The sequence below is a fragment of the Staurois parvus genome, unplaced genomic scaffold, assembly GCF_062004578.1.
Source record: "Staurois parvus isolate SC_StPar_1 unplaced genomic scaffold, SC_StPar_1.0 ptg000439l, whole genome shotgun sequence".
NCBI classification, from domain to species: Eukaryota; Metazoa; Chordata; class Amphibia; order Anura; family Ranidae; genus Staurois; species Staurois parvus.
Window position 1 is genome coordinate 466,039 of NW_028318235.1, and position 12,549 is coordinate 478,587.

Consider the following 12,549-nt stretch of genomic DNA (forward strand, 5'->3'; position numbering starts at 1 on the left):
AAGTATTAGGGCAGTTGCGCCAGCATGGGCTATATGCCAAAGCTGAGAAGTGCAGCTTTGAGCAGCGTAGTATTACTTTTTTGGGTCTGATTATCTCCACCACGGGGGTCGCGATGGACCCTCAGAAGGTCTCGGCGATTCTGGATTTGCCAGTTCCCTCAGATAGAAGGGGCATCCAGCACTTTATTGGGTTCGCGAACTTTTACCGAAAGTTTATTAGGAACTTCTCGGGGTCTGGTCTCCCCCATAACTCAGCTGACCAAACAAGGAACCCGTTTCAGATGGACGCCAGAGGTTCAGGAAGCCTTTGAGACCCTGAAAAAACTGTTCACCACAGCACCCATTCTTGGCCATCCAGACGCTTCCCTGCCGTACATTCTGGAAGTAGATGCGTCAGAGAATGCGGTAGGTTCCATCCTATCCCAGCGAAAAGGCACCAAGGAACTCCTACATCCTGTAGCATTCTTTTCAAGGAAGCTTACTCCGGCCGAGAAGAACTATGATACTGGTGATCGAGAACTGTTGGCCATTAAAACGGCATTAGAGGAATGGAGGTACCTGCTGGAAGGAGCCACGCATCCAATCTTGATCTTCACCGATCATAAAAACCTCGAGTACCTGAGAACGGCCAAACGGTTACGCCCACGACAGGCGAGATGGGCGCTCTTTTTCTCCAGGTTCTCATTTCATATTACATACAGACCTGGTTCCAAGAATACGAAGCCCGACGCGCTGTCACGCATGTTCGAGGACCCCAAAGAAGAACCAGTACCCGATACCATTCTGTCCTCAGGGAACTTCTTGGCCCTCCAAACGGAGCTTCGGTCGAAACTTCTGGACGCATCCACGGCTATGTCAGCCCCATCTGGGGTGTCCCTCCAGGACAAGGGGGGACTCCTATGGAAGGAGGGGTTGATCGCGGTACCTGAAGGAGTCCTAACCCTAGTCTTGGGACATTGTCATGATCACCCAATGGCAGGACACTTTGGCCTAGCAAAAACCCTGGATCTTCTCCAATGCTCATTTTGGTGGCCGAACATGGCTAAGGACTGCAAACTTTACGTTAGATCCTGCGCCGTCTGTCAAAGGAACAAACCTTCAAGAAACAAGGCTTTGGGACTGCTGCGCCCACTGCCGATACCCGAACAACCATGGCAAAGGATCGCAATGGACTTTATAGTCGAGCTCCCTCCGTCCCAGGGCCACACCGCGATCCTTGTGGTCATCGATCGACTGTCTAAGATGGCCCACTTCTTACCCTTGAAGAATACTCCGTTGGCATCCGAGACTGCATGAATTTTCATTCAAGAAGTAGTAAGATTACATGGAGTCCCAGAGGACATCGTATCAGATCGAGGAGTCCAATTCACGTCTAAATTTTGGAGGGCTCTATGCAAGGCATTGGATATCAAATTGTCCCTCTCCTCCGCGTTCCACCCGCAGACCAATGGGCAGACAGAGAGGACTAACCAGACCCTGGAGCAATACCTGCGTTGCTACACATCCTTCCTACAGGATAATTGGCTGCCACTCTTATCCCTGGCAGAATTTGCCTATAACAATGCAAACCATTAAGCAATGGGGCAATCCCCGTTTTTTTCAAACTATGGATTTCACCCTGTCTTCCTCCCTGATCTTGTCCCTGAGTGTCCAGTTCCGGCCACACAAGACGCACTTACTTTTTTCTCCACCAACAACAAATTACTTCAGGAGGCCATCGCTCGGGCCCAGGAGGATAACAAGAAAGCGTTTGATAAGAAACGAAGGGGGGACCTGGTGCTGCAGCCTTGGGATAAGGTCTGGTTGGCAACAACGAATTTGAAAATGTTGTGTCCTTCAAGGAAATTAGGACCAAAGTTTGTAGGGCCTTTTTGTGTGAAGCGAATGATTAACAAAGTGGCATATGAGTTCATCCTCCCTGAGACGTTCAAAATTCACCCAGTATCCCACGTGTCTTTGCTGAAAACAGTGGTCTCAGATTCCTTTCCAGATTGAGAGTCCAGACCTCCAGAGGCCATAACTTTCGAAGAGCAAGAAGAATTTGAGGTAGAAGCAATCCTGAAGTGCCGAAGGAGGGGGGGTCAGACCCAGTTCCTAATTAAATGGAAGGCTTATGGCCCGGAGGACAATTCCTGGGAACCTGCCCAAAATGTCCATGCACCTAGACTTGTCCGGGGGGTTTCTTCGTGATCACCCGTGGTGGAGAGATCGGGTGGGCATCCGGAGGTTGCCCGTAGGGGGGGGGGGCAATGTCAAGGATCCCCGCGGCGCTGGTCCCGGCGCAGGCGCAGTGCGCCGCCTTCTGCAGGGACGCGGGCACTAGGTCCTGGCCGGCCGCGGTGTCTGGATTCGTGCGGGCGCACGCCGGGCGCCAATGACGGTGCAGGGCGCGATATTTAAACGGCCCTGAGCTGTCATTCAGTGCCTTCTGGTCTTACCTGCATTCCTGATCCTGTGAACCTGTATCCTGTAAGTTGCTGACCCGGATTGTACCTGACCACGCTGTATTCTCCTGCTCTGACCCTTGGCTTGCCTGACCTCTCTCCCGGATGCCCCCTATTGGATCTGACTTTCTGTTACTGACCTGGCGTGTGACCCAACTATTCTATGCCCGCTGATTTGTACCGCACCGTCCCCGCTGCTACCGACCCGGCTTGTCTGACCTTGCACCTGCTCAGCCATCCATCTATCCATCCCATCGGGGTCACCCGACCTCCTCATATCAGGCTCTCCCCTGTGGGAGCCCCTGGCGAATACCCCTACCACTGACGGGCGTGCTCAGTAGTCACGACCTGGTCTCAGGGTACTCCAAGTCCATCCCCACCATCAGGGGCCCTGGTGAACAAGTGCTCTGGGGCTTAGATTCCGTGCTCTGGGGATGCCTGATCAGTGGAGCGCTAGTGGTACCGCCGGGCGGTCCCTTACAGCCGTATAGCAAAAAAAAATTGCGTAAATTGCAGTATCTATACCATAGTTTGTAGACGCTATAACTTTCACACAAAGCAATCCATATACCGTTATTGGGATTTTTTTTTTACCAAAAACATGTAGCAGAATACATTTTGGTCTAAATTTGTAACTAACTTTGAGTTTACTATATATTTTTATAGCTTAAAGTAAAAAATATAATTTTTCTTCCAAATTTTCTGTCTTTTTTTGTTTATAGCGTGAAAAATAAAAAGCGCACAGGTGATCAAATACCACCGATCTCTATGTCTCGATCTCTTGTGTGAAAAAAAAGGACGTACATTTCGTTTGGGTACAGCATTGCATGAATGTGCATATATCAGTTGAATTAGTGCAGCGCCAAGTAGCAAAAAGAGGCCTGATCATTAAGTCGGGTAAATCCTCTAGAGGGCAAGTGGTTAATAAGAATTCTGTACAATAATATATATGAAAAAATGTTTTTTATGAATATATGCGTGATGGTATGTCAGCTGTAATAAAGTCTTAAAGAGGGTTATTTCTGTCTGCATTCATGCTAGGGACGAGCAGCTAAATACTCAATCTTCCTCTTTTGGCATTTTCACAAGATAAAAACTTCATAAAACAGTTTGTACTTATAAGGCTGGTACTACACAGTCTCTTTCTCTCACTCTCTTTTTATCTCTCTTTTTCTATTTCTTTCTCTCTGCAATCAACATATTCTGATCGCCCCAGGTTTTGAGAGAATATATTGTACATTATATTGTATTATATCTAGCTCACATGTGTTTAATAGATAGATCAATGCATAGATATTGGTAATTTAATTCACTTTAATGGATTCCACTGAATGTAAATGTTCTGTCTTTTCTTTCTGACTGGTGTTTATCTTAGATCTCGGGACATACCCTGTATTCATAGGAAATGGTCACAACAGAATTCCTGCAAAAGAACAAGAGTCTTTAAATGTCCAAAAAATGTTAAGGGTGAACAGAACACTTTACATTGGGGACAGGTAAGTTGATGCTAGGGTAGAATATTTTCTAATTGCTTGTGGGAGTATATGTTATTACATTAAAATATAACTGAAAGAGGTGCATGTCTGTACTATGGCTGAGTAAGCAGCACACACTGTAAACTGTTGGGCAACTGCATTTCATTATCACAGGACATAAAACAAATGTAAATGGTACCTGAAAATTATGCCTAAACAGAAGCAGCTACAAGACCAGAGGACTGATACTTTCATACTGAAATGTTTATCTGCCTTCCAGCCCTCAGACAGTCCGGGCCCAGTTTTATCCAAGATGGTGCCTATCCAATTCCATGTACCTAGTGGTTATATTGATGGGGATACCCTTTTCAGAATCTTTCGGGTAGGAAACCTCCAACATGACACAGAGTTGTCTCAAACATTTATCTTAAAGAGATTTAAACTGACTGACTCCCCTAATACTTTGACAGTGGACCTCTGAAAATGGGACTTTGATGCCCTGGTAGCATGAATGAATAAATTGTTCTAAGAGGACATCAAGGCCTTACAGCAACTGACTTCCCAGCTAACTATCAGAGTGGGTTCTATGGAAACCACTGTGGCCTACACAACAAACCCTATGTAAGCAGTGGAATTCCATCTCTCTTCTGCCCTCTCAAATCTTACCCATCCACAACTACATGTGGAAGACCTGAAAGGCCGCATCCGGAGGAATAATGCAGAGGATATTTCCTCCCACACACCATTGTACAAAACTGAGTTGGAAAATCAAAGTTAACAGGACAGTTTTCTCCATGCAGGTACAATTTATGGGTATACACAGTGTTAGGCAGACCCGAATAATAGATTTTGTTTTACAATTGTATTTTCATAGCCACTGAACCTTTAACGTTTCAGGCTTTTCAGAGTTTTTGAAGTTCATTTTTTTTAGTTTAGGTGTATCTGTTTTATGACGGGGAACCCCCAGAAAACCAATAGCAACAAACTTATTATACCTGATTTTTTTGGAGGATTGGCACCATTTCTACATCAGGGTCACTGTGGGTGCCCTGTGTTAGTGGGCCTGCTCTGTAGGGCTGACTGTGGAGCTCCTCTGAGACCCACAGGGTCTGAACAGTACACGTTGGGGCCTAGCAATGGGAGGGAAAACTCTTCTCCATAGAGTTGTAACACTTCAGTGCCCTGGATTTCTCCACAGTGTGGTTGTTATAGGTTTCCTTAGATATATTTCTATCATTTAAATTGATCTTTTTTCTGAGGCCCTCATTGTCACAAGTCTACCCAGTGGAGGGCAGGCAGGGACAATTTGGATTGCTCTCATTGTGATAGCATTGAATTGCACATATACTTTATAGCACTGATTATGCTACTATGTAAAGAAATGTATATCCACCAATCTATTGGTGGTCATGCAGAATAAGTAAGTGATTTGTAATTATTCTCTGGCATATCCCAGGTATCTGTTGTGGAGGGTACGGGCCCCACAGATGTTTAGAGATCCTGAAGAGACTAACCAAATTTCATTATGACTACTGGCGCAAGAGCAGGGGTTGCAGTTGCAACCTTGCCCCTGCTCCAGGGGGCCTTGGGGACCGCCTGTCAACTCCTGTTCTTTAAAGCAGAAGCAGATTCCGCGTATCACAATGTGCTGTTTTCCTTCTAATTTGCTGAAAGAGTTAACATCCACCCCTTAGTCATCTTGTCTAGAAGGCTTGTCCATTTAAATATATTATCTTCCTCTGCACAGCCTCCTGCTCTCATGCCCTGTGATCTCTTATCTAGAACTGGACACAAGATGAAAAGAGAACAAGAAGAGTTGCAGCTGTTCGGAGGCTGATAGCCCTTCTTCCTGAGTTAGTCCAGTCAGTGCTCAGTGCAGGGCAGACAAGGAATCGCCCTTGGCAGGCTCTCTAGTCCAAACTTTGTACAGACAGGTAAAATGTGTTCATGTGGCGCTTGTTCATCAAACAGCAGCATTAATTTTCACATTATGGATACTACAGTCTTGCCTGCAAAGTGTTCTGGGAATGGTTAGGACACTTATTGCCTGTATTATTTGAGTATGTGTAATGGAAATGTCCTTCCGTGTGTTCCTGTTTTATTTTTTTTTTTTGCTTACAGACAAAAGAGAAAGATGAACACCTAAAGAAACCAGGGCTGGTTCACACCATGCCTGCAAAGGAATCACACGGGAATGTGCTGTGTGTTCCTGTGCAATTCACACTGCAGGCAAAAAACTCTGTAGTGCATGCAGTATGAATGGGCTGATATTGCACTGCGCAGAATTGCATGTGAATTGGACAGGAACTGCAGAGTGTCACTGTGCATATCACATGCAGTTTCTGGTATGAACCGATACTGAACTAATGGAGTGAAATTAAATGAAGATGAAAAAAGAGGGAAAGAGAAAAGGAGAGAGAGAATGGGAGAGAGTGAGAAATGGAAAGAGAAAAAGAGATATGGGGGGAGAGAAGGATAGAAAAAGAGAATGAGATAGAAGTAAAATCTAAGAATTTAAGAGACAGCAAGAGAGAAAGAGTAGAGTGCAAGAATGAAAGAAAGAGAGAAGAGGAAAGAGAATAGGAGAGGAGAAGAGAGAGAGATTAATGATTTCAATGGGGGGGATGAAAATAAAAAGGTTGTAATATATTCTTGCAAGTGTTTTTACATTCTACATTGGGGGCTGCTTACAAGTATTCAAAATAATTGGAGAGGTATATCTAAATGTGGACAGCTTCTCCAAAATCTTTTGAAATACCCTCTTAATATGTAAATAAAGGTCTGAAATAACTTCAAGTATGTAGGGGTCCCAGGTCAACTTTTGAATTGGGTCCCACAAGCTTAACATTTTGCTTCTGATGATGACCATAGTGGTCACTTCTAACATGCCAGTCATTTATGTACTCAGACTCACACTGTGGGAGACCTAAATCCTACAATAACGGGCCAATATTTTAGGGTTCATTAGAATGCTGTCAGTTTGTAGTTAGACATGATTATATATGGGGCGTGGCTTGATGGTGGACCAGAGCGCACACTAGTTCTCAGTGCACCGGCCTCTACTCTTGATCCAATCAGTCATACTGCGGTGTATTCTCCCACTTCTGGCAACAACCATTGTCTTTTCACTGTAATTATCCTCTGGTCACCACCATGGTGAAAAATGTGCGGAACCGGCAGAGAAACTTGCCAAGTTCCACCATCAACATGGTTCCGGCTCCCACAAGGTCTCTACTGGCCGCTGTCGTGAATCTGTCTTCACCCCAGACTTCAGACACAGAAGACTCTTTGGTGCCTTGCATCGCTCCACTCGGAGTTTGAATTGCACAACAGGGTGGCTGCGGAACCCACCTTCTTGATTATCATGCAGGCCATCAGAGATTGCAAAGCCGGCCTCACTGCCCAGATTGGGACCATCCATGTGGACTTCTCTTTACTCAAACATGTCCAAAACTTCAGGGAACACACTGGGGTAGCGGAGGAGCTGATTAGCACAGTGAAAAATACCCTGGCTAACTATTTTGGTAAGGGATACTACTAGAGAAATGGTGTCTCTGCCTGATAAAGTGGATGATCTTGAAAACAGGTCTAGAAGAAGCAATCTATGCTTTATGGGGTTTTCTGAAAAAATCTGAAGGTATCTCCCTGAATCCTTCCTTCACAAGTGGCTCCAGTCCACTTTTGGCCCTGCTGTTATTTCCGCCACTTTTGCTATTGAGCGGGCCCACTGCACCCTGCTTTGCCCTCTCCACTGCCATGGCCTATGATTGCTCGCATTCTTAACGTCCAACACAAGGTTACCATTCTACGTGCAGCCCGCAAGAAGGGCCAGTTTTCCTACGATGGCAACTTCATCTCCATCTATCCGGACTTTTCGGCGGAAGTCCAAAAGCAATGTGCCTCCTTCACTATGGTTAAAGCTCACCTGTGGGCTGCAGGCCTCCCTTATGTCATGCTCTACCCAGCCAAGCTTAATGTTACCTCTGCTGTCAAAACCATTTTCTTCATGTCTCCTGCTGTAGCGACCACCTGAGTGAACAATGCGGTCGGTCCTCTACGATAGGATGATAGGTCTCACTAGATAAGTACTGGCTACTCTTTTCTTTACCCTTTTTGCCCACCCTGGTGGTACTGTGTCTATAGCTGAAGCCATGTCTATAGTCTACAGCCATGCTATCCAAGCTACTAGGCCATTAATGTTTTCTATGGTTTCCTGTACTCTCTGAACCTCATGGAATGTCCCTACTACTGCTGTATCCTTCCTCCTGCACATTGCACATATTTGGTTAATACCTGGTGGGAGGAATACTTTAGAGACAGGCATGTCCCCCTTTCCACTTCCCCCTGCCCCCCCTTTCCTCCCTACCTGCCCCCCCTTTCCCTCCATTTCACCCCTTTTCCCATCCCCCCTTTTTTTCTCTCCCCTTTTTCCTTTCCTCTTCCCCTTCCTTTTCCTCAAACCAGTCTTCCCTGAGGTATTGTTAGCATCTGCTGTGGCATTTTGGATATGGGACATATCCTTAGCTGTAGGACTTTAAACACAAAAATATATTCTGGTTTATGACACTGACTTTGGGACTATCTCCTTCTGGACCATTTGATTAAGGAATTCCATGTTTGTGCACCCAGTTTACTTTGCCATAAGAGTGGGTTGTGTCAGTCACAGGCATGAATTAAGTCGGTTTCACTACATCAAGCTTCTCCTTGGCAATTGCCTGTTGTTTTTTTGGTTTCAGGGTCTTAAGCGCTCTATGATTGGGATGGATAAGCAGGGTGGGTTGGGTGGGGAATTTTTGCTTTATGACTGTTTTCTACAGCCTCACACTGTTGCCTTTTTTATGATTGCACTTTTGTCTCAGTGCCTATGCTGCTATGGTGCTCTGATATTTGATATAAGACAAAAAATTTTCCCCTCTGTATTTTTGAATTAATTTGTGCTGCCATAAAGTCTATGGTAAAAGTAATCACATCTTTGTTTATACAAAAGTAAAGCCAAAAAATGCTTAAAATATGAGCTCTGATATATCGAGTCCCCATTACTATACAGAGATAACCCTGTTGATGGCAGAAAGATTACACAAGGATTTCACATATTCTACTTCTGCCTTAAAAGGAAACCCCAACATGTTTCGAAATACAACTTTTACCATCTTCATCAAGGGGATCTAAGATGCAAAATACATAATTATTAGAACATCACATAGTATGCAATAATATAGAGTGCATTGATTTAATCCCAAACATTAGCTAAGCCTGTCTTCCTTCAATCTGCTAATTAAGGGGAGGGGTTAATTGCTCACAGGTGATACAGGTCCTATATAAAACTTGCTGTAGAGCTCACTCTGACCTTGCTCATTTTTGAGCTTGTCTGTATTTTGCTTGCCGGAACCTTTGACCAAGTGGACATTTGATAAGTGGAGTTGAAAAACCGGAGTTGATAACAGGAGATTATAACAGGAGTCTACTAACCCGTAAGTGACAACTGATTTTTCCTGTTAATATTGTAACTGGGATATGAGTGCTAGCAGGGTTGAAAGTTTTGTGCAGTGCACAGTGTGCTGCATGTATGCAGCAATGGAGCAGCAGCTCCAGGATGGATGCCGCTGCGACAGATGCGAGCGGCTTGCCCTTCTGGAATCTCGCATTAGTGATCTGGAGGAGCAAGTTGTAACACTGGGCAGAACTGACAACCTTGAAAGTTGCTTCTGCTCTCTGAGCAGGTAGCTAATGGGATTGATGTGGAGGGCGGAGGGGCTAATCAGGATTATCAGGTAGGAAGATGGGTTACTGTAACGAGAGGGAGTGGTAGGGGCTCACAGAAAAGGAAGGCTGGCCCAGGGTTTGTGCACCCAAACAGATTTGCCAAGTTGGATGAAGATGTGGGGGTGGCAAGCTCAAGGGTGGCAGCCCTGGATGTCACTGCTATCCCTAGCAGCTGGGAGGGCAGACCATCTATGAGGGGTGGTGATGGTAGTACAGGAAGGCTTAGACAGCTGGTGGTAGTAAGGGATTCTGTGATCAGAAGGACTGATAGAATAATTTGTCCCCAGGATCACCTCAACCGAATGGTTTGCTGTTTTCCTGGTGCCAGGGTTCGGCGTGTGGTGGACCAGGTTGATAGATTACTGGGAGGGGCTGGGCATGACCCAGCTGTCTTGGTTCATGTTGGAACCACTGACAGAATTCATGGAAGGTGGAGGCTCCTTAAGAATCAATTTAAAGAACTAGGCTGCAAGTTGAGGGGAAGGACCTCCAAGGTGATATTCTCTGAAATATTACCTGTGCCATGTGCAACTCATGAAAAGACAGGGAGAGATTAGAGAACTCAATGCATGGCTGAAGACCTGGTGTAAGAGGGAAGGATTTGGGTTTCTAGAGCACTGGTCTGACTTTTCATTGGGGTGCAACCTATATGCTAGAGATGGTCTGCACCTAAATGGAAGGGTGTCTGCTGTGCTGGGGGAGAGGTTTGTGGGAATGCTGGAGGAGTATTTAAACTTGGATTGAGGGGGGAGGGAGAATTAGATTATAACGGGGTAGACAGATCAGACAGTGGTCAGTACTTATTGGTGGGTGGAATGGGGAAAGCTGGGGGGGGAGGCTATGGCAGATAAGAAGGTTCCCATGTTACAAACAACCAGAGGAATTGGTACCTTTTTGTATGAAAATAAAAAATATGCAGTATATGTGTGAACAAGGTGTCAATCAATTAAAGTGTTTGTTCACCAATGCCAGAAGTCTGCCAAGCAAAATAGGTGAGTTGGAAGCTTTGTTGCATGCAGAGAACTATGATTTCATTGGTATTGCTGAATCTTGGCTTCATTCTTCACATGACTTGGCCATTAATATTCCTGGCTATGTTCTCTTTCGGAGAGACAGAGTAAATAGGAAAGGTGGTGGTGTGTCTGTAAGAAGTGATCTCAGAGCGAGTGTTAAAGATGACCTAGTTGATGGAGAGTGTGATGAGGCTGAAGTATTATGGGTGGAACTACACATGGGGTGCGTACTACAAAGGTAATCATTGGCATTTGTTATAAGCCTCCCAGTGTTAATGAGGAGGTGGAAACTCAGCTCCTTGCACAGATCGAAAGGGCTGTAAGGGCTGGGAAAGTGATAATAATGGGGGATTTTAACTACCCGGAAATTGACTGGAGTAATGGTACTGCAGGAACAGTTAAAGGGCAAAACTTTTTAAACCTACTACAGGACAATTTTATGGTACAGTTCATAGAGGCCTCTACTAGGGATGATGCTCTGCTGGACCTGGTAATCTCAAACCATGCAGAGCTTATTACAAATGTCCATATAAAAGAACATCTGGTTATCAGTGTCAGGAATCTGGGTATGACCAGAAGGGTGGGCTGACACAGGGAAACGCAGGCTTCAGGTATAGTATAACAATACAATTTATTAAAGCTTAACAAGAGATAAACGCAGTGCAAAACATAACACAGTGCAACAAACCAAACCTTCAACAAACAACCATACATACAACACTAAACGTAGTCAGGCAGGCCGGGTCGGTAACAAACGGGCAAACAAGGTACCAGGGCAGGCGGGAGAGTGGTCAGGGCTAGCCGAGGTCAGTACAGGCAGAGTTCGTGCAGAATCAGGGTAGAAGCAACCAGGATGAGGATACCGGGGCCAAGCGAAACAGTACAACAAGGCACTGACTGCAGGTCTGGCCATTCCTTAAATACACCTCCTGCAATCAGCCTCAGGTGATGGCTGACTGCAGGAGTGAGCTTCTGGTTGCTGAGCACCCGCTGGATAGCCCTGGTACTGCAGCCCACAAGGCAGGTGAGTCCCACCACCATTGGCGAGTCCATTCCTGACAAGCAGTGACCATAACATGATTTAATCTATTGTTAGCTGTAAACAGCAAACACATAAAGGGAAAAATAAAAATGCTCAATTTCAAGAGAGCTAATTTTCCAAGGCTGAGAGCTGCCCTCCAAGACTTAGACTGGGAGGGAATATTGGCATTGATGAACACAACACAGAAATGAGAGTTCTTCAAAAAGACTATGTGAACACACTGCAAAATATATTCCCATGGGCAACAAGTTTACAAAGCTAAAAATCAAACCTATGTGGCTTACGGCCAAAGTTAAAAAGCCTATAGATAATAAGAAAAGAGCTTTTATTCAATATATTAATGAAGGAACACTATCATTGTTTAAACATTACAAAGAATAACAGAACATGTTAAAAGGAAATAAATGCCAGAAAAATTGAAATCGAAAGGTAGATTGCAAATGATAGCAGGACCAACCCTCAAAAATTCTTCAAATATATTAATAGTAAAAAGGTTTGGTCCGAGCATGTAGGCCCTTTACAAAATAATCTAGAGTGGGTGACTGGGGGACAAAGAGAAGGCAAATTTATTTAATACCTTCTTCAGCTCTGTGAATACAAAGGAGAATGGGGGAGCTCTTGTCCATAATGGGCATGGTATTGACACAGCTCCAGATGATCCACATTGGCTCACAATTGATATGATCCAAAAATATTTAGACAGTATAAAGGTGAATAAAGCACATGGACTGGATGGCATACACCCATGGGTCCTTAAAGAATTGAGCTCTGTTATTTCAAAGCCATTGTTTCAAATTTTTAGGGACTCTTTA

The 12,549-nt window shown here is 44.8% G+C and overlaps 1 protein-coding gene across 8 annotated transcripts in view; it reads left to right on the forward strand.

Annotated features, from left to right (window-relative positions):
* Positions 1-12,549, forward strand: part of SEMA6B (semaphorin 6B) — a 1,127,599-nt gene that overhangs the window by 175,740 nt on the left and 939,310 nt on the right. For 5 of the 8 annotated variants that reach the window (XM_089687856.1, XM_089687855.1, XM_089687854.1 and 2 more), the window contains one exon: positions 3,820-3,940. In XM_089687856.1, the coding sequence (XP_089543982.1) occupies positions 3,820-3,940 (121 nt within the window). Of the gene's footprint in view, positions 1-3,819; positions 3,941-12,549 lie in introns of those variants that run through there. The other 3 variants (XM_089687861.1, XM_089687859.1, XM_089687860.1) reach the window with 2 other exon arrangements.